Here is a 23,900-nt window from a genome sequence, read left to right as displayed (position 1 = left end):
CATAAACACACATTTATATACTTTAACCTCAGGTGCGTGACTTCGGTGCCGTTCTTCTTCACGACGCGTGATGTCATCACGTTGGAAAGGTCACATGACGTAAGTGGAAGTGCCGACCAAGTGTTAAAACGAACATGCAAAGACTAAATCAAAGGCCCTTTACAAAAATAAAGGTAAAATAATAGGGGTGTAACGATTTGTTTTAACAACGATTCGATTCGTATCACGATTTGAGGTTGTCGATACGATTCAAGGACGATATTGGTTAATTTAGAACGACACGATCCGAAACGATTCAGTGACTTGAAATCGTTTCAGTAACTTTTTAGCCAAAAATTGTGTGACTGAAATAAATATCTGGATACTGGTCAGTGCAGGTGAAGTTTCCTAGATTCCTGTTGTTTCTTGTAAGGGCATCAGGGTTCTTCAGACAGGGTGACCATCTTCGATTAAGTTTCCCTCAGGACTTTTGTAAAAGCCAAAATATGACCACACCTCAGATTTGGTCCTTTTAGAAACTCAACCGTTATATGCTTGGCATATATTTTAATTAGGGCTGGGCAAATTAACGCGGGCGATTAATTTTTTCAGCTTAACACATTTAAAAATATTTAACGCAAATAACGCAGTGTCTGTTTTTATATCCATTTTTTCCCCCTAGCGTTATATGATCACGTTCGTATTCATGTAAATGCTTCCAACCGCGACAAGACACAAGAGAACGCGCTGTATGTCAATGTCATGTCTGTCTGTGTGTGTGTGTGTGTGTGTGTGTGTGTCAGTGTCCTGTCTGTGTGGCTGTGTCTCATGTCAGCTAATCAAGGGACACTCTGACACACACACACACACACACACACACACTCGACACACAGACAGAATTGCGTCAGTCTCCTGCTCACATCGAGTTCTCTTTTGCTCATGAACAAACAATAACAACAACACAGATAATTTAGAGTATTCTCATATTAGGGTCTTAAATGAGTTAAATAACGTCTTAAATGAACTTAAAGAGTTGTGAGGAAATGAGATGCGCGTCAGATCCGCGTCATGTTCGTCAGCGGCTGTTCTTAAAGTGACAGTAGCACTGATGATGATGTCATTAATGTTCATCACAGAACAACGGGAACAGAGAAAAGTGTAGCTTTAATGATGATTAATCTATATTTCATTTATTATTTATACAGTTAAGAAAAGTGTTTGATAACTATTACATTTCTGTATATGTCTAACAGGGAAGGCCACAGGTAAAAATAACATTTATTATAATGGGGTTATGTAAAGATTGTTTTAAGTTAACTTAAATTAAAAGTAGTTTTTTTTAAGCCTAATAAATGTTGAGATTGGCAGCTTTCAGTTATACTGTAATGTAACGTCATTAATGTTTCATAGAGACTTTAGTATCAGTGATACTGGCCTTCATTCATAAAAACATGCCATTACAACACATATTTAAAATATGCTGTCTTTAAATTGTTTCTACATTAATTTGGAGAGTAACTGAAATTATTACAATATCAAAATATTAAAAACGAAAAATATTAAAAACTTGCGATTAATTACAGGAAAAGCTTCATAATGAATAGAGACGGTATGACTAATTCACACACACCATCACTCTCTCATTAATGCATTCAAATAAATGTAATGTAGGCCTGTGTGCTAATTTATCGTTATCTGATGAACAACAAGAAGAAATCTGCCCCATAGACAATAACTGCTGAAAGTCAACCGTTTCCTTCAAGTATTTTAAAATTCAATTTAAAATCGAAAAAAAAAATCCACATTTTAATAGTAGAAAATATTTACAGGAAAAACCTTATCAGGATTTACTCAACCTTTAGAGGGCAAAAAATGGAAAGGCAAAAAAAAAGAAACTTAATCGTAATTAGTGTTAGACCGATATATTGGCCGGCCGATATTTGCGTTTTTTAAGTGTATCGGCATCGGCCGATACAAGCAGCAATACAAATATTTTTCCCCTGCATTATTTACAGACAGGCGTCCACAGGGCAGCTCTCGCTCTCCCTCGCGCATATTAATCAAAATCAATGGAGAATTGACACGATGGTAAAAGTTCGAAAGATGGGTTGAAAAAAGGTTGAAAGTTGGGTTGAAAATGGACTAACCCATCAATTTGGTTGTTTTAAGCAAACATTTAACCCAACCGCTGGGTCAAAACAACCCAATTGCTGGGTTAGTCCATATTCAACCCAACTTGGGTTATTTTTAACCCAGCATTTTTTAGAGTGTAACCATTAAATGACTAGGTTTTTAAATGAAGTATAGTACAGTCAGTGTGCACTTTATTATGCTGCTTGCTTGTTGATACTGTGTGCAATAGTGTAATTATTTTATTTATGCTTAAATATTTATTTTCACCACTGAACTCTTTTTTTTTTTCTTGTTCTACCTGTTTTTACTATTTGTTAAATAGTTTTTTTTTTTAGTTCAATAAATGTTCCTTTTTTTAAATGGTAAATTTTAAATGATCATCCTGATCATTGTGTCATTTTTATGTTGTAAATTGAGGGAGCAAAAGCAGTCTCCAAATATCGGCTCAAGAAAATCGGCAGCCCGTATCGCTCATCGGCTAAGGCTGATGAAAAAAAATCGGCATCGGCACTAGGGATGGGCATTTTTGTCAATTTCTCATTTCGATCATCGATAGGTCTCAAAAACGAGTACTCGGGGGCGGGGCATGTGCAGGGGGCGGGGCATGTGCAGGGGGCGGGGCATATCCGTCATTGAGATAATGAAAATACTGTTATGAAAATGGTTGTTGACAAATACAAACGTGACATGAAAACAGGTACATGAAAACATGAACATATAAAACAAAAAATAACTGCTAGATTATGATGCATAAATGTCTTTGAAAAAGAAACATCTTTATAAAATGACCGTCTCAAATAACCAAGTCAGTAATATCGAGCATTGCCTTTGAGCTGAAACTCTGAAATAACACCACCCTGCAGAGCTTGCTCGCTGGTTAATAAACTCAACCAAACCCACCCTATATCAATATTAATATGAAGATTATTATGAACCTATTACGACATAAATCAACACAAAAGGACGTGAATGTGCGCGTGAACTTCAGCGTGCTAGATTTTACAGGCTATGGTTTGAAACGGAATATTTTGAATGCGCTCTTCCCTTAACAACGCTGATACACGGACAACAAAAGCACACAGAAACATTTATTAAAAACGTGTTCTCATTATAATGCTTTGACAGATTGACTCTGCACATCATGCACTTCATTTTATTATTCATGATCAAAGTGTTTACAGACATCACTGCGCGTTTTCAAACTCATAACCAGTGTTGGGGAAAGTTACTTTGAAAAGTAATGCATTACAATATTGCGTTACTCCCTTAAAAAGTAACTAATTGAGTTACTTAGTTACTTTTTAAGAAAAGTAATGTGTTACGTTACTTTTGCATTACTTTTTCTCACCTGGGCTGGGCTTGCTTTTTTATTTAGTTTTTTAATAGCAAAAAAAGTCATTTTTTGTGCAAATGTAAAGACCTCTTCATACCAAAATTGAAATAATAGGCCTCAGGCTGAGGTAAAAATGTGCTGCCATTCTGGATAATGGAAGAATAGGACGCAGGAGAAAGTTTTACCAATAAAAACAACAATCTAGTAATTTTTGCTCATGGCTTAACTGAATCATCAAAGGTCAGCAGCACGACATTAGTCAATAAAGGTAGATTAAATGCATAAAAATATTAGTTTTATTTAACATTTATAAATTTGAGGTTTGCATAGTATTCTGATTTTGCATTTGACTGATTTTATTAATTTTGAGGAGTACAGAATAGGGATGAAACGATTACCGGTTTCACGATAAACCACGATAAAATTTAGTGACGGTTAGTAATATCGTAGAAAATTTTATTATCATTAAAACCGCGTGTGATTATCACGATTGTGAAAACTCGCGGTAAATCTTGTCCAGTCAGCGTCAGTCTGGCGCAGCGCATGGCTGTTTTTGAATGAGAAGAAATGGCAGAAGGCAGTGACAGCACTCGGGGGATTGTTCAGCCTCTAAAAGGACCAAATCTGAGGTGTGGTCATATTTCGCCTTTTACAAAAGTCCTGAGGGAATCTTAATCTAAGATGGTCACCTTGTCTGCAGAACATGCCAGAAGAAAGTCGCTGTAATAAGGAGAAACACTTCAAAACTACGAACGCAAGGCAAGTGGACTTTGCGTGACAATACCAAAACTACGTCTGGCAAATAATAACGTGAAGCGAACGAACAAATTCAGACAAGACTAGGGTGACATTTAAGGGATAATATTCAGGGCTTGACATTAACAACCGCCATTTGCGGGTATAACGTTATTTCAGCTGCACACTAGTCACTCTGGCTGTTGAACTTATTATAGTCTTCTCAAAAGCCGTCTGTTATAATCGCGTTGCGCATTATAACCACTCACACGTGTTTATATTGAGTGTATGAATGCAATGTCTCATAATCAAAGGCGTTCAGAGCGCGCGCGGCGCTCACTCGCTGAAATCTGCACTCAAAGCAGAGATAAACGTGCGATGTACGCAGGAGATTCACTCATCATACAGTGTTGGACTGTTTTTGTTCTATTTCAGCAGCGAAAATTGTTTTAAAACACACAGCAGAACCACAGCGCATCTGATATGACTGGCATAACGCAGGCGAATTTAGGGACCGTCTGTAAAGTTACACACAACATTGGTAACGTTATACACGTTTCAAACTTCAATAGCATTTGAAGAGAATGACAGTCATAAAACTGACTGTAAAGTGATCATCTAGGTGTCAGGTATGATGCACACATTTTGATATTTAATAAAATAAACTGTCAAATCATATGGAAATATGGATATGCATTATTTCACTAGGATACTGTTTGGGCTCTAACACAAAATATGCTAGATTTAAATGCATCATTGCTGAACACTGATGAGAATATTGCTTGAGAATATATTTACAGAGATAATATTAGAGATTATATTTACGATAAAATATTATTATTTATGCATTATGCGTTGCTATTGACGACGGCCATTAAGGAAGGAAATCCCACAGAATCAAGCTTAAAAAAGTGCTTAGAGCTGCTTTAGTTATTTGTTGTTTGTTGAATTTCAAATATAAAACTTGTTGAAATGTTTTAAGTGTGTGCATCTGTTCTTTTTGAACACTTTCATCTGGTTTGAACAAAACCGTGATAATATTGATAACCGTGATAATTTGGGTCACTATAATCGTGATGTTAAATTTCCATACCGTTTCATCCCTAGCTATGACAGATTGGCGCTGCACATCTTGCAATAACCATTCAATGATCTCATGATTCCAGACATCACTGCAGTGCGCGCCTCAGTTTCACTTTATTCCGCCGCGGTCTGGAGGCTGTATAACGCTAACCAATCAGACCTCCGGTACCGCGCAAAACGACGCAATAACCAATAAAAAAGAGACAAATATTTTTTTTTTCAGGGGCGATCATCGTTCTCATGATCGATGATCGCTGTCACGTTCGAGTACTCGATTACTCGACCACTGTTGCCCATCCCTAATCAGCACCAAAAAATCCATATCGGTCGATCCCTAATTGTAATCGAGGTAAAGTGTTCAATTAATCAAGGTTTTTATTTTTGGTCAAATCGTTACAGCCCTAGCACTGGGTCATATTAACGCACAAACGTGGCCTTGCATGTGTTAATTTTGCGGTCCTGTGATTGGCAGGTGAGCGGTCATGGCGGAGCGGGTGCTGGTCGTGGGCAGTGGCGGGCGCGAGCATGCGCTGGCGTGGAAGTTGGCGCAGTCGCCTCATGTTCAGCAGGTCCTCGTGGCTCCTGGAAACGCTGGCACTGCCCACAGCGGAAAGATCTCCAACTCAGGTGAGACTCCATGAAGAGCTCAGAACATGCTTTAAACATACATCTGAAGCTCCTCCCCCTGGCACACGCGTGACTGATGTAGTCTCTGCTCTTCTGTCTGCAGAGGTGTCTGTGAGCAATCACTGTATTCTGGCGCAGTATTGTCGAGATCACAGCGTGGGGCTCGTGGTGGTCGGCCCAGAAGTTCCTCTGGCTGCTGGTGAGCGCATTATTATGACCAGTGTTATTGATTCATTACTGTTACTTCTGATATGAACTATAGAACTCTTCTATATAAAACTATAGTGGATTAAACATCAAAGTGTAATGTGTACATGCCTTTAAATTAGGGCTGTCAAAAGATTAATCGCGATTAATCGCATCAGAAATAAAAGTTTGTGTTTACATAATATATGTGTGTGTAATCTGTTAATTATTATTTATATATAAATACACACACAAGCATGTATATATTTAAGAAATATTTGCATGTACCGTAAAACTTCAAATAATAGCCCGGGCTTCTATTTACCCAAATCACCGAACTGCACCGGCTTGTATTTGAAACAGGCGTCTATAAGAGACAGGCCTTTAATTTAGTGTTGAGATGTTCAAGCATGACGGTAGGAGGTTACCACATTATATTACGTTTTATTTATAATTAATTCGAATGTGTTTAACAAATCATTTAATGTAAGAAATTGGGGTTGTGCCGATGGAGCGCCACCATCGTGATGCCACGCCCCCGTTGCGAGTCTGTTGTGAGTGCGACGCACACTAATCCTCTTCTATAGTTATAGTTAAACTAAAAACTTAGCAGGGATTGCTCTGTAAATTAATGTGAGAATGTAACTAATGCATATGCTATTTTAAATACTGTAGTCTATGCCAGATATATGTATAGCCTACATTTTGAAATCATTTGAGGCTGAAACATCCAGCATGCGTGTTTATTTTAGCACTTCCGTCAGTGAAACAACACAGCCTATTCAACATTTAAACGATTTTCAGTAAATAATGGTTACCTAAAGAATATAAGAAAATTAAATATTAGTTAGAAAAATATTTGATTCATACTATTTCCCTGCAAAGACGTACTCTGCGCTTTGAGAGGAATGGGACAAAAGCTGGATAGACACCTTTCAAATATATCTTTGTGTTTTCTCCTAATGTTGCAAGGCAACACTTAAAAGGTCTGAAGAGCGGATTTTATCTTCCTCAAGGTCAAGACATTTAGGCAATGTTTGATTATTGTCAGCTTAAATGTCAAATTATACTTTTCTCCATGGTGGTATTGAGAGAATTAAGAAAACCTGAAGACTGAAAGTTCGTTAACCTCTTTGTTATGTTGCCATAGTGATGAGTCGTTCATGAACGGTTCCGTCTGTCACGTGAAATCTAATCAAAACATAGAACAGACGATCTGACGGGTTTGAGAAGATCAAATACGGCCCGATACTAAAAAACAGACCCGGCGTCTATTTGAGACCGGCCTTTATTAACCCAAACCTGTCGTCGCACCAGGCGTTTAAAAGAGACAGGCGTCTATTTGGGACTCGGCTATTATTTGAAGTTTTACGGTATATACATTTATATAATCTATAATATATATATAAATGTTTTATATATAAAAATATTTTTTTCCTTAAATATATACATGCTTGTGTGTGTATTTATATATCAATAATAATTAACAGAGTACACACACATCTATTATGTAAACACAAACTTTTATTTTGGATGCGATTAATCGCGATTAATCTTTTGACAGCCCTAATTTAAATACTTTGGTCAGTTCAAGAATAATTTATGCAATTTGTATCATTTATTTGAAATAATTAAAAGAACAGTCAAAAGAACACTAATAGCATGTTGTTAACATGATGTTAACACAATAAGCATTCTGTTAGCATATTTTTTAACATAATTAGCATGTTGCTAGCATAATGCTAACACAATTACCATGTTGTTAACGTGATGTTAACACAATTGGCATGATGCTAGCATTATGTTAACACAATTATCATGTTGATATTAACAAAATTATCATGATGTTTGCATTCTTTTAACACAATTAGCAAAATGCTACAATTGTTATCCCAATTAGCATTCTGTTGGCATGTTTTCTAACATAATTAGCATTTTGCTAGCATTATGCTAACACAATTAACATGTTGTTAACGTGATGTTAACACAATTAGCATTCTGTTAGCATTTTTTCTAACATAATTAGCATGTTGTTAACATTATGCTAACACAGTTATCATGTTGTTAAAGTGATGTTAACACAATTAACATTTTGCTAGCATTATGTTAACACAAATGGCATTTTGATATGAACACAATTAGCATGTTGATATTAACATAGCATGATGCTAGCATTATGTTAACACAATTAACATAGCATGATGCTAGCATTATGTTAACACAATTAACATAGCATAATGCTAGCATTCTTTTAACACAATTAGCATAATGTAAGCATTGTTAACACAATAACCATTCTGTTAACAAACATGCTAAACAAAAATTAGCATGTTGCTAACATAATGCTAACACAAATACCATGTTGTTAATGTGATGTTAACACAATTAGCATGTTGATATTAACACAATTAGCATGATGTTAGGATTGTTAACACAATTAACATAATGCTAGCATTGTTAACATAATTAGCATAATACTAACATGATTACCTATGTTTTGCTAGCATTATGTTAACACAATTAGCATTTTGATAACACAATTAGCATGTTGTTAGTATTATGTTAACACGATTACCATGTTGTTAACATTATTGTTTACACAATTAGCATGATGTTAGCATCATGCTAGCCCAATTAGCATGTTTTAAGCAATATGCTAATGTTTAACATGTTAGTTTGTTAGCATTAACATGTTTTAGTGCCTCACTAGTTGTTAGCATGTGTAAACATGTTTTATCATAATGTTAACGCAATTTTCTTGTTTTTAATCATGTTTTAATAATTTAGCATTTTAACATGTTTCATCCTTAGCTAATCGCTATTAGCATGTAGCTATTCTCTGTTAGCATGTGTAGCATGTTGGAAGTCCTGAAGTCAAAAGAGCCAACCCCCGTGTCTATACAACATTTTGCTAAATGGTTGCTAGGGTACTCTGTTTGGTTGCTAGGGGTGGTGCTTGACCACTAATTAATGAATTAAAGGCGCAGTTTCATGTCTATCCCTGTATTGTATGATGTGTGTGTGCTGACTGAGAGGGATTCTGTCTTAGGCATGGTGGACGATCTGACGGCCGCGGGTGTGTCGTGTTTCGGGCCGTCGGCGAAGGCGGCGCAGCTGGAAGCCAGTAAGAGTTTTTCCAAGGCCTTCATGGACCGGCACAACATACCCACCGCCCGCTGGAGCTCCTTCACCGACCCGCAGAGCGCCTGCGGATACATCCGAGGGTAAACATCCTCCGCAATCACTCACAATATGACCCAAAAACATGTAAATTACGCTGGTCTTTTCTTCTCTATTGTGCCGTATATCAGAGATGAGCGCTTTGCAAACAAGAACAAATGTGGGCGGGGCTTGATTGTGTCAATGGGGAACTGATTGGATGGTTGTGGTTTGCTATTGGTGGATCTCATGTGAGTGACAGGTTGCCCCGCCCTCGTCATCAGAGAAGAGATATCGCTGTGTTTCAAGATTATGAATTTATTAGCATTAGCATGTTGTTAACATTATGCTACCATGATTTTAACTCAATTAACGTGTTATGTTTTTAACAAGTTGTTAACATGATTAGCATGTTGTTAGCAGGATGTTAACACAATTAACATGTAATGCTAGCATGATAATCCAATTCACATGTTATGTTTAAACAAAGATGTCAATACAATAACATGTTAGCATGATACTAACATAATTAGCATATTGCTAGTGTCTTGATAACACGATTAACATGTTGTTAGCATGATGTTAACACAATAAGCATGTTGCTTGTTTAATTTGTTAATATGATTAACATGACGTTAACATAATTACATGGTTTTTAACATGATTAGCATAATGCTAGCATGACGTTAATCTAATTACCATGTTATGTTTTTAGCTAGATGGTAACACTATGAACATGTTGGTAACATAATACTAACACAATTAACATATTGGTAGTATGATGTTAACAAGATTAGCATTTTGTTTGCATTATCCTAACATTATTAACATGTTGTTAACATGATATTAACATGATGTTAACACAATGAACATGTTATCATGGTTTTAACAAAAATGTTAACATGCTTAGCATGTTACCATAACACAATTAGCATGTCGTTAGCCTTATTGCACAATTAGCATGTTAGCATTGGTTACCACAATTAGCGTGTTGTTAGAATTATACTTGCGCAATTAGCATGTTAGCGATGTTGCCACAATTAGCATGCTGTAACATAGTTACCTCAATTAGCATGCTGTTATTATTACGGTATTAACCATTAGCATGTTTTTACCAGTATACTTATACAATTTGCATGTTTTTAGCATGATACTTGCGCAATTAGCATGTTTTTAGCATTATACTTGCACAATTTGCATATTTTGTAACATTATACTTGCGCAATTAGCATGTTTTAGCATGATACTTGCACAGTTTGCATGTTTGTAGCATTATACTTGCGCAATTCGCATGTTTTTAACATGATACTTGCGCAATTTGCATGTTTTCAGCATTATACTGGCGCAATTTGCAGGTTTTTAGCATTATACTTGCACAATTAGCATGTTTTTAGCATTATACTTGCGCAATTAGCATGTTTTTAGCATTATACTTGCGCAATTAGCATGTTTTTAGCATTATACTTGCGCAATTAGCATGTTTTTAGCATTATATTTGCGCAATTAGCAGGTTTTTAACATTATACTTGCACAATTAGCATCTTTTTAGCATTATACTTGCACAATTAGCATCTTTTTAGCATTATACTTGAACAATTACCATGTTTTTAGCATTATATTTGCGCAATTAGCAGGTTTTTAGCATTATGCTTGCACAATTTGCAGGTTTTTAGCATTATGCTTGCACAATTTGCAGGTTTTTAGCATTATACTTGCACAATTTGCTTGTTTTTAGCATTATACTTGCGCCATTAACATGTTTTTAGCATTATACTTGCGCCATTAACATGTTTTTATCATTATACTTGCACAATTAGCATGTTTTTAGCATTATACTTGCACAATTAGCATCTTTTTAGCATTATACTTGAACAATTACCATGTTTTTAGCATTATATTTGCGCAATTAGCTGGTTTTTAGCATTATGCTTGCACAATTTGCAGGTTTTTAGCATTATACTTGCACAATAATCATGTTTTTAGCATTATACTTGCACAATTACCATGTTTTTAGCATTATACTTGCGTAATTAGCAAGTTTTTAGCATTATACTTGCTCAATTAGCATGTTTTTAGCATTATACTTGCGCAATTTGCAGGTTTTTAGCATTATACTTGTACAATTAGCATTTTTTTAGCATTATACTTGAACAATTAGCATGTTTTTAGCATTATACTTGCACAATTAGTATGTTTTTAGCATTATACTTGCGCAATTAGCATCTTTTTACCATTGTACTTGAACAATTAGCATGTTTTTCACATTATACTTGCACAATTAGTATGTTTTTAGCATTATACTTGCACAATTTGCATGTTGTTAGCATGGTTACCACAATTTACCATGCTGTTTGCGTAATGCTAACGTGATTATCATTTTGTTAGCATGATAACACAAATAGCATGTTGTTACCATGTTTTAACCAAATGCTAATATATTGAACGTTGTTATCATGGTTAGCTTGTTGTTAGCATTATGCTTGCAACATGTTAATCATGTTAACATTATGTTAGCAACATGCTAATAATGCTAACCATAAAAAAAATAGAATTTTAGTTTTTGAAATTGTGATTCCATGCTGCCTTTAAGCTGCGTCTCACCCATCCCACCTCTTGTGTTGTTGTGTGTGTTCAGCGCGGAGTTTCCCGCTCTGGTGGTGAAGGCTAGCGGTCTGGCTGCTGGGAAGGGAGTCGTAGTCGCTCGCGATAAAGACGAGGCCTGTCAGGCGGTTCTGGACATCATGAAGGTCAGTCGCTGATGCTTCTGTTTTGACGCGGCTCTGTTTGTGTAGAGCTGAAAGAATGAAATGGCCTTGGATGTTCCACAGTTCTCAAAACATTCCCCGATTCAAAACATGGCCTCTGAAGACGAGTTCAAAAGAATAATAGACGTCACAATTGAATGTGTCTTTGATGAATATAATTGTGATTTCTTTTCCAGGACAAGGCGTTCGGTTCTGCTGGCGAGACGGTGGTGGTGGAGGAGCTGCTGGAAGGAGAGGAAGTCTCTGTAAGTACTTCCTGTTCAGGCTCAGGTGTTAGCGATGTGATCAGATCACGCTAATCGTCTGGTCTGTTGTCAGTGTTTGTGTTTCAGTGACGGCGTCACAGTGTCGCCAATGCCACCTGCACAAGATCACAAGCGTCTGATGGACGGAGACAAGGGACCGAACACGGGCGGCATGGGCGCGTACTGCCCGACCCCACAGGTCAGCATCCCATAATAGAGCTGCAACATTAATCGCTAAGAGATCGCAAACCCCATTCAGACATCCACGGGATCTTATACCTGAACTAGATAGAAAAGTTCATCAAGACAAACTTAAGTCAGAAGGTTTTAAGTTTGAAGTAAGTTTAGCATTTTGCTAACAGGAATTAGCACATTGCTAGCATGTTTTAACACGTTGCTTGCATGAATTAACAAATTGTTTGCATGAATTGGCACACTGCTAGCATGTTTTAGCGCATTGTTGTTTGAACACATTTTAGCATTTTGTTAACAATAATTAGCACATTGCTGTCATGTTTTACCACTTTGTTAGCATGAATTAGCACATTGATAACATGTTTTAACACATTGTTAACATTAATTAGCATGTTGTTAACATGAATTAACGCAATGCTAACCATAATTGGCATGTTTTAAAACAATGTTAGCATGAAGTAATGTTTTATCGTTGCTAACATTAATTATCATGTTTTTGCACATTGTTAGCATTTTTTTAACATGTTAGCCTTTATTAGCATGCTGTAAGAATGAAGTAGCAGATTGCTAGCATGTTTTAACATTGATAACATGAGTTATCAAGTTTGCTAGCATTAATTATCACATTTTAGCTGATATAGCATTATTTAGCTTTTTGCTAGCAGGATTTTTCATCTTGCTAGCATCATTTAACATCTTGCTAGCATCATTTAACATTTTGCTAGCATGATAGATAGAGTGAGTCATTGAATCATTCATTCAAGAGATTCATTCAAAAAACACTGATTCATCCAGTAATGAAACGAGTGAAGTCTTTGAGTGAGTCATTGAATCATTAATTCATGAGATTTGTTCAAAAACACTGATTCATCCAGTAATGAAACAAGTGAAGTCTTTATGAGTGAGTCATTGAATCATTCATTCAAGAGATTCATTCAAGAAACACTGATTCATCCAGTAATGAAACAAGTGAAGTCTTTATGAGTGAGTCATTGAATCATTCATTCAAGAGATTTGTTAAAAAAACACTGATTCATCCAGTAATGAAACAAGTGAAGTCTTTATGAGTGAGTCATTGAATCATTCATTCAAGAGATTTGTTCAAAAAACACTGATTCATCCAGTAATGAAACGAGTGAAGTCTTTGAGTGAGTCATTGAATCATTCATTCAAGAGATTTGTTCAAAAAACACTGATTCATCCAGTAATGAAACAAGTGAAGTCTTTATGAGTGAGTCATTGAATCATTCATTCAAGAGATTTGTTCAAAAAACACTGATTCATCCAGTAATGAAACGAGTGAAGTCTTTGAGTGAGTCATTGAATCATTCATTCAAGAGATTTGTTCAAAAAACACTGATTCATCCAGTAATGAAACAAGTGAAGTCTTTATGAGTGAGTCATTGAATCATTCATTCAAGAGATTTGTTCAAAAAACACTGATTCATCCAGTAATGAAACGAGTGAAGTCTTTGAGTGAGTCATTGAATCATTCATTCAAGAGATTTGTTCAAAAACGCTGATTCATCCAGTAATGAAACAAGTGAAGTCTTTATGAGTGAGTCATTGATTCATTCACGCAACCTGATTTTTAAAATGTAATGAATTCAAGTTAATTAAATGTTTTTGGATTTATACATTTGGTCTGAACCTCTAGTAAACTACATGTGATTTTGTTTAATCGTCTGTTCAGAATCACAGGAGAATCGTAGTGTTCGTTTGAATCATTTTATTCAGACTCGTGCAGTTCTGTCTCATGCTTGTCATGAATATTTATATTAAATATTTAATGTTTATTTCTCTGAATGTGTGTGAAGGTGTCCGAGGAAGAGCTGCAGGAGATCAAGAGATCCGTTCTGCAGAAAACCGTGGACGGCATGAGAGACGAGGGGACGCCATATGTGGGTGAGTTTCGGCAAACTAGTGCCCTTAACCTCAGGTTACTCCATTACTCCATTATACAATTATGGAGGCCTTTAAAGCTGCACTATGTAACATTTTTGCAGTAAAATATCCAAACACCACTAGGCCAGTGTTATATATTTTGTTCAGAGTACTTACAATATCCCAAATGTTTCCATTTGTTCCATTTACAATGTTCTATTTGTAAATCGTGAGATGCTATTTTACCCGAGGAACCGGGACGTGTGAGGGCGTGGCCTGTCGATGACATCATATCCGCGTTCCCCTCGGTTTGCCGTTTTATTCTGCAGAACCGCTTTACTCTCACTGCAGTGTGAACAAGTGTCATAGTAGCTAGGGTTGGGTATCGTTTGGGTTTTTTACGATACCGGTGCCAAACCGATACTTTTAAAACGCTACCGGTGCCTAAACTGTGCCTGAACCGATACTTTTAAAACGGTACCGGAGCCAAACCTATATTTTTAAAACGGTACTGGTGCCTAAGCGGTGCCTGAACCAATACTTTTAAAACGGTACTGGTGCCTAAGCGGTGCCTGAACCAATACTTTTAAAACGGTACTGGTGCCTAAACGGTGCCTGAACCGATACTTTTAAAACGGTACCGGTGCCTAAAAGGTGCCTGAACCGATACTTTTAAAACGGTACCGGTGCCTAAACTGTGCCTGAACCGATACTTTTAAAACGGTACCGGTGCCTGAACCAATACTTTTAAAACGGTACCGGTGCCTAAACGGTGCCTGAACCGATACTTTTAAAACGGTACTGGTGCCTAAACGGTGCCTGAACCGATACTTTTAAAACGGTACCGGTGCCTAAACGGTGCCTGAACCGATACTTTTAAAACGGTGCCTGAACCGATACTTTTAAAACGGTACTGGTGCCTAAACGGTGCCTGAACCGATACTTTTAAAACGGTACCGGTGCCTGAACCGATACTTTTAAAACGGTACCAGTGCCTGAACCGATACTTTTAAAACGGTACTGGTGCCTAAACGGTGCCTGAACCGATACTTTTACAATGGTACTGGTGCCTAAACGGTGCCTGAACCAATACTTTTAAAACGGTACTGGTGCCTAAACGGTGCCTGAACCGATACTTTTAAAACGGTACCGGTGACTAAACGGTGCCTGAACCGATACTTTTAAAACGGTACTGGTGCCTAAACGGTGCCTGAACCGATACTTTTACAATGGTACTGGTGCCTAAACGGTGCCTGAACCAATACTTTTAAAACGGTACTGGTGCCTAAACGTTGCCTGAACCGATACTTTTAAAACGGTACCGGTGCCTGAACCAATACTTTTACAACGGTACTGGTGCCTAAACGGTGCCTGAACCAATACTTTTAAAACGGTACTGGTGCCTAAACGGTGCCTGAACCGATACTTTTAAAACGGTACCAGTGCCTGAACCGATACTTTTACAACGGTACTGGTGCCTAAACGGTGCCTGAACCAATACTTTTAAAACGGTACTGGTGCCTAAACGGTGCCTGAACCGATACTTTTAAAACGGTACCGGTGCCTGAACCGATACTTTTAATTAAACAAAAGAGCCACTAAAACGACGGTGGATGACATTTAAAGAATTACATTTTAATGAAATGGTTTTATAAATTCTTTAAATTGAACAATTTATTAACTTTAAAGTGTACTTGCATATATAAATAAATAAATACAAAACACTCATTTACTTAAATTAACAGTAAAACCTAACCCAACTACAACAGGCCTAATTTAACACTAAATAGCCTAATAATAACAGCAGTCGTCTGTATTCTTCGTATGCTACTAACCAAAAAATATATGTAATAAATATCCATATTTAAAACTTTATCAAGTAAACTTTCGGCCGACCACCTTCTGTGTTCAATTTATGGAAAAATTGTTGAAAGTTCCCCTGCCGATCAAAAGACTAACGCGACCAGGTCCGCTCGTCATGACTTCACGTACGCATCTTGAGTTTCACTTTCAACATTCAACACTTTTCCACAGAAGGCGGTCGGCCGAAAGTTTACTTGATAAAGTTTTAAATATGGATATTTTTCTTACACAAACGCATCGATTCGCTTCAGAAGGCCTTTATTAACACCCCAGAGCCGCATGGAGCAGTTATATGACGGACAGATGCACTTTTTATGGACTTCAAAAACAGAGCAACTATTAATCAAATTCTAATGCTTGGATTAGCCTGGGCTTTTGTAATATAACTCAGATTATATTCGTCTGAGAGAAGAATGTCACACACACCTCGGATGACTCGAGGGTGAGTAAATCATGGGATAATTTTTATTTTTGGGTGAACTATCCCTTTAGTAACGAAATGTATAGTTTTAAATTAGAAAATAGTATTTATGTAAAGCGATAGAACCTCTGGGGTTCTTCATTTATGGGTCACACTCAGGACCTTCGGGTCAAAAATGACCCAGAGCGGGATTTAGATAAAGATTTGAGTAAAATCAATGAAATTATATTTTTGTTCAATAGTATTTTTTCTTTTCTTTTTAGGTGTTTTAAGATCATTTTATGATTTATAATTAATATTTATGGAATAATTATGATGCATTTTTACCCATTGAATATAATAAAAAATGTATATCTATATATAATTAAAAACAATTTTTTTTATTAAAGCTATATTTCATTTTAGAGTCAAGCCTAGGCCTCATGAAAGCATTTTTTTAAATGAGATCGGTGCCATCCGGTGGACACATTGAGCATTTTTACCACTATAGTGGATCTTGCGTTTTATATAAAAAAAAATTAAAATCGTATCTTCATCGCAATGGTCCGAAACTTGGTGACTTTATTGGTACTTGGTATATGAACACCCAAAAAAATTGGGGACAGGATTTGAAAAGTCTAAGTGGTCGTAAAAAAATAGTCACACTCAGGACCTTCGGGTCAAAAATGACCCCCATAGGAAATGAATGGGAAATTCGTTTTTTTGTGCATAAAATCTACAAATCAGCCAGAATGCAGAAAAAAAGACTCAACAGTGAAGAGGTGAATCTCTAAAACATCAAGAGTGCAAAACAGACAAAACTCAAACACACATACTTATACACACAAAAACACACGCACACACACATAAACGTGTGCCATTCCAAAAGCTAATTGTGTGTGTGTGTGTGTTTGAGTTTTGTCTGTTTTGCACTCTTGATGTTTTAGAGATTCACCTCTTCAGATTCACACCTGAACTCAATGATCTCTAGAGGTGGCACAATACTTTTGTCAGTGTAGTGGAGTTCACCTAAAAATTATCGTTATGCCATTTCATAATGTAATTATAGGGACACCACACAATAGTCCAAAAATGTGTCATTTCATGTTTTCTGAATCATTCAATAGAATTGAAACTTGAGTCGGAACAGCATGTTCTCATTATTTTCAGTCAATCATTCTTCACTTCTTCCTCTCTCAGGTGTTTTATACGCAGGACTGATGTTGACTAAACAGGGGCCGAAGGTGCTCGAGTTCAACTGCCGCTTCGGTGACCCCGAGTGTCAGGTGAGATGACCAACCCTTTAAACCCAGGGGCTCAGAAACTCAGCCTTTTAATGCATCTGACATTATTTATCAACTCTTAACCAGTTAGTCTTCCGTCTAAACTGGATTCATATTTTTCAAAACTAATGCCTTGATCAACACAAATCATTTGTATGTCATTTGAAAGAGTCTGAACTTTACAATGCATGTAGTCAATTTGAGTAACTTCTAAGTAGCTAAAAAAAAAAAAATCATTATTTACGTAATATTTTTTTGTATTATATACTGCAATATGTCCCAGCTCAGATAGTCATGTGTCATTTGAAAGGTCTCACTGAGTTGAATACAACAGGCATAATTGTTTTGGGCTCTGACTAAACTTGAACGAGTTTTTGTACATGGAGTCTCACAAGACCCATATGTAAATAATCTTGTTTTCGCTCGTAACTTCATGAAACATGCTCCAATCGTTAAAAGCGACTTCATTGTTGTTTACAGCAAACTCTCACGAGTAAAATGAGTCCAAACATCAATATAATCCATTGTGCCGGTTACGAGATATTCCTCAATTTTAATTTAATATTAATATTCAAAACAAAATCAATATTCATATTTTTCAAAAATTAATATTCATATTTTTCAAAACTAATGCCTTGATCAACACAAATCATTTGAAAGAGTCTGAACTTTACAATGCATGTAGTCAATTTGATTAACTTCTAAGTAGTGCTGAGTTATTTGCTGATAAAAAAAAAAAAAACTAAAATCATAAGTTACGTTTTTTTTTTTTTTTTTTACTATATACTGTCCCCGCTCAGATAGTCATGTGTCATTTGAAAGGTCTCACTGAGTTGAATACAACAGGCATAATTGTTTTGGGCTCTGACTAAACTTGAGCGAGTTTTTGTACATGGAGTCTCACAAGACCCATATGTAAATAATCTTGTTTTCGCTCGTAACTTCATGAAACATGCTCCAATCGTTAAAAGCGACTTCATTGTTGTTTACAGCAAACTCTCACGAGTAAAATGAGTCCAAACATCAATATAATCCATTGTGCCGGTTACGAGATATTTCTCAATATTAATGTAATATTAATATTCAATACAAAATTAATATTCATATTTTTCAAAACTAATGCCTTGATCAACACAAATCATTTGAATCTCATTTGAAAGAGTCTGAACTTTGCAATGCATGTAGTCAATTTGAATAACTTTTAAGTAGCTAAAAAAAAAAAAAAATCATTATTTACGTAATATTTTTTTGTATTATATACTGCAATATGTCCCAGCTCAGATAGTCATGTGTCATTTGAAAGGTCTCACTGAGTTGAATACAACAGGCATAATTGTTTTGGGCTCTGACTAAACTTGAACGAGTTTTTGTACATGGAGTCTCACAAGACCCATATGTAAATAATCTTGTTTTCGCTCGTAACTTCATGAAACATGCTCCAATCGTTAAAAGCGACTTCATTGTTGTTTACAGCAAACTCTCACGAGTAAAATGAGTCCAAACATCAATATAATCCATTGTGCCGGTTACGAGATATTCCTCAATTTTAATTTAATATTAATATTCAAAACAAAATCAATATTCATATTTTTCAAAAATTAATATTCATATTTTTCAAAACTAATGCCTTGATCAACACAAATCATTTGAAAGAGTCTGAACTTTACAATGCATGTAGTCAATTTGATTAACTTCTAAGTAGTGCTGAGTTATTTGCTGATAAAAAAAAAAAAAACTAAAATCATAAGTTACGTTTTTTTTTTTTTTTTTACTATATACTGTCCCCGCTCAGATAGTCATGTGTCATTTGAAAGGTCTCACTGAGTTGAATACAACAGGCATAATTGTTTTGGGCTCTGACTAAACTTGAGCGAGTTTTTGTACATGGAGTCTCACAAGACCCATATGTAAATAATCTTGTTTTCGCTCGTAACTTCATGAAACATGCTCCAATCGTTAAAAGCGACTTCATTGTTGTTTACAGCAAACTCTCACGAGTAAAATGAGTCCAAACATCAATATAATCCATTGTGCCGGTTACGAGATATTTCTCAATATTAATGTAATATTAATATTCAATACAAAATTAATATTCATATTTTTCAAAACTAATGCCTTGATCAACACAAATCATTTGAATCTCATTTGAAAGAGTCTGAACTTTGCAATGCATGTAGTCAATTTGAATAACTTTTAAGTAGCTAAAAAAAAAAATACAATCATTATTTACGTAATATTTTTTTGTATTTATATACTGCAATACGTCCCAGCTCAGATAGTCATGTGTCATATGTCATTTGAAAGGTCTCACTGAGTTGAATACAACAGGCATAATTGTTTTGGGCTTTGACTAAACTTGAGCGAGTTTTTGTACATGGAGTCTCACAAGACCCATATGTAAATAATCTTGTTTTCGCTCGTAACTTCATGAAACATGCTCCAATCGTTAAAAGCGACTTCATTGTTGTTTACAGCAAACTCTCACGAGTAAAATGAGTCCAAACATCAATATAATCCATTGTGCCAGTTACGAGATATTTCTCAATATTAATGTAATATTAATATTCAATACAAAATGAATATTAATATTTTTCAAAAATTAATATTCATATTTTTCAAAACTAATGCCTTGATCAACACAAATCATTTGAAAGAGTCTGAACTTTACAATGCATGTAGTCAATTTGATTAACTTCTAAGTAGTGCTGAGTTATTTGCTGATTAAAAAAAAAAATACTAAAATCATAATTTATGTAATTTTTTTTTTACTATATACTGTCCCAGCTCAGATAGTCATGTGTCATTTGAAAGGTCTCACTGAGTTGAATACAACAGGCATAATTGTTTTGGGCTCTGACTAAACTTGAGCGAGTTTTTGTACATGGAGTCTCACAAGACCCATATGTAAATAATCTTGTTTTCGCTCGTAACTTCATGAAACATGCTCCAATCGTTAAAAGCGACTTCATTGTTGTTTACAGCAAACTCTCACGAGTAAAATGAGTCCAAACATCAATATAATCCATTGTGCCGGTTACGAGATATTCCTCATGGAGAAACCATTTTAAAAATGCCCATTAGAATATGAATATGAATTATGAATGTGAACTTTACCAACAACAACAAAAAATAATTCTTATTTCCTTCCGGGGTTATTGCATGTCAAATAAGGAAAATATGTCATTATAATAAATGATTTTTTTTCCCCTTATGAATGATAAGGTTTTCTGTCAAACGATACCTACCTGTGTGAGTCTTTACTTTTGAGTGTGTGTCACTCTGAAAATGCCTTCAGGGTTTAATGGCACATCTCAGGGAAGTTTTGTGCAACTGTCTCTGTTGATCCTTGAGGCGAAATCTCAGCGTATGAAACATGATCATAAAATAATATGTTGCTGTTGATTTTAATGATAGGGTGTACAGGTAAACAAGTCAATTAAAGAGTTTCAGTCAGACATCATCGGTGGGTTTAAATTATGCTTTGCTGCTCTTTTTCATAAACGTTAAGCCTCGAAAAAATAACTCCATAAAGCATCAAAACCAAATGACTTTTTACAACTCTTGAAGTCATGTGAGGCTTTTTGTCCAGTCCAGTGTGAGCCCAGTCTGGTTCAGTGTTCATAATGTGTGTGTGTGTGTGTGTCAGGTCCTGATGCCGTTGCTGAAGTCTGATCTGTATGAGGTGCTGAAGAACACACTGCGGTCAGACCTGAGCTCGTGTCCGGTGCAGTGGATGGAGGATGGTGTAGCCGTCACTGTGGTCATGGCCAGTGGAGGATATCCTGCCGCTTATAAGAAGGGTCTGGAGATCACCGGTGCGTTACCTGACCTTTTATTATTTTATATTATTATTTTAATTTAAATTTAATTATTATTATTATCATTATTTATGAATTATTATTAAAAACTCCGACAAGGTCATGGGACTCTTATTTTGAAAGATCTGTGCTTTACTTCTTCCAGCTGCTCATTCATAAAAATTAGGGGTTTACTAAATAATAATTTATATTTAATAATATAATAGTGCTTTATTAATATTATTATAATTTGATTGATGATTATAATGTTATTATAAAATACATTTTAAAAGTAATAATTATTATAATATATTATAAGTTATTATTTTTGTTAACAATTTTAATTTTATTTATTTAGTTTTTATTTTATGCATTTAATTGTATTTATTTAGTTTTTATTTGAATTTTTTTAACTTATTTTTTATTTTTATTAATTTTATATGTATTTTTGTTATACAAGCCCCAAAGTCATGGGACTCTTATTTTGAAAAATGTGCTTTACCTCTTCCAGCTGCTCATTCATAAAAATTAGGGGTTTACTAAATAATAATTAATAATATCATTTATATTGAATAATATAATAGTACTTAAATAATATCATTATAATTTGTAAAATAATATTTTGATTATAATGTTATTATAAAATACATTTTAAAAATAATAATTATTATAATATATTATAATTTATTATTTTTGTTAACAATTTAAATTTTATTTATTTAGTTATTTTATGCATTTAATGTAAATTTAATTGTATTTATTTAGTTTTTATTTTTTATTAAAAAAAATATGTATTTTTTCGTTATTAATTTTTTTTATTTTATTTAAAGCTTCAACATTATACAAGCCCCAAAGTCATGGGACTCTTATTTTGAAAGATATGTGCTTTACTTCTTCCAGCTGCTCATTCATAAAAATTAGGCGTTTACTAAATAATAATTAATAATATAATTTATATTTAATAATATAATAGTACTTTAATAATATTATTATAATGAGTAAAATAAGAATATTTTCATTATAATGTTATTATAAAATACATTTTAAAAATAATAATTATAATATAATTTATTATTTTTGTTAACAATTTTAATTATATTTATTTAGTTTTTATTTTATGCATTTAATGTACATTTAATTGTATTTATTTATTTTTTATTTGAATTTTTTTTAACTTAATTTTTATAAATTTTGTGTATTTTCTTTGTTATAATTTTTTTTTTAATTTTATTTAAAACTCACACATTATACAAGCCCCAAAATCATGGGACTCTTATTTTGAAAGGTATGTGCTTTACCTCTTCCAGCTGCTCAATCATAAAAATTTGGGATTTACTAAATAAGAATTCATAATATAATCATATTTAATAATATTATGATTTAACTCATTATAATAATATAATTAAAATACTATTATATTTTGATAAAAATCTTATTATAAAATACATTATAAAAAGAATAATTATAATAATTGTTATAATATATAATTTACTATTTTTGTTTACAATTAAATTTTTTTGGTTTTTATTTTGTGTTTAATTTAAATTTAATTGTATTTATTATTCGTTTTTTTATTTGAAGTTGTTCAGAGTGTGTGTGAGAGTGTGTGTGTGTGAGTGAGTGTGTGTGAGTGAGTGTGTGTGAGTGAGTGTGTGTGAGTGAGTGTGTGTGAGTGAGTGTGTGTGAGTGAGTGTGTGTGAGTGAGAGTGTGTGTGTGTGAGAGTGTGTGTGTGTGAGTGTGTGTGTGAGAGTGTGTGTGTGAGAGTGTGTGTGTGAGAGTGTGTGTGTGAGAGTGTGTGTGTGTGAGAGTGTGTGTGTGTGAGAGTGTGTGTGAGAGTGTGTGTGTGAGAGTGTGTGTGTGAGAGTGTGTGTGTGAGAGTGTGTGTGAGTGTGTGTGTGTGTGTGTGTGTGAGTGTGTGTGTGTGAGTGTGTGTGTGAGTGTGTGTGTGAGAGTGTGTGTGTGAGAGTGTGTGTGTGAGAGTGTGTGTGTGAGAGTGTGTGTGTGAGAGTGTGTGTGTGAGAGTGTGTGTGTGAGAGTGTGTGTGTGAGAGTGTGTGTGTGAGAGTGTGTGTGTGAGAGTGTGTGTGTGTGTGTGTGTGTGAGAGTGTGTGTGTGTGTGTGTGTGTGTGTGTGTGTGAGAGTGTGTGTGTGAGAGTGTGTGTGTGTGAGAGTGTGTGTGTGTGTGAGAGTGTGTGTGTGAGAGTGTGTGTGTGAGAGTGTGTGTGTGAGAGTG

General features: G+C 35.0%; 1 protein-coding gene across 1 annotated transcript in view; it reads left to right on the top strand.

Moving 5' to 3' along the window:
• gart (phosphoribosylglycinamide formyltransferase) overlaps positions 1 to 23,900 on the top strand; it is a 63,771-nt gene that overhangs the window by 1,298 nt on the left and 38,573 nt on the right. Inside the window, exons 2-10 of the mRNA XM_079812337.1 lie at positions 5,736 to 5,890; positions 5,994 to 6,089; positions 9,126 to 9,300; positions 11,871 to 11,982; positions 12,177 to 12,245; positions 12,319 to 12,444; positions 14,258 to 14,345; positions 17,788 to 17,873; positions 21,517 to 21,685. Of these exons, the coding sequence (XP_079668463.1) occupies positions 5,746 to 5,890; positions 5,994 to 6,089; positions 9,126 to 9,300; positions 11,871 to 11,982; positions 12,177 to 12,245; positions 12,319 to 12,444; positions 14,258 to 14,345; positions 17,788 to 17,873; positions 21,517 to 21,685 (1,066 nt within the window). The 5' untranslated portion in view covers positions 5,736 to 5,745. The remainder of the gene's footprint in view (positions 1 to 5,735; positions 5,891 to 5,993; positions 6,090 to 9,125; positions 9,301 to 11,870; positions 11,983 to 12,176; positions 12,246 to 12,318; positions 12,445 to 14,257; positions 14,346 to 17,787; positions 17,874 to 21,516; positions 21,686 to 23,900) is intronic.

Source organism: Gobio gobio, assembly GCF_949357685.1.
Source record: "Gobio gobio genome assembly, chromosome: 3".
NCBI classification, from domain to species: Eukaryota; Metazoa; Chordata; class Actinopteri; order Cypriniformes; family Gobionidae; genus Gobio; species Gobio gobio.
Note: the sequence above shows the minus strand (reverse complement) of the source record. Positions and strands in the feature narration are given on the sequence as shown.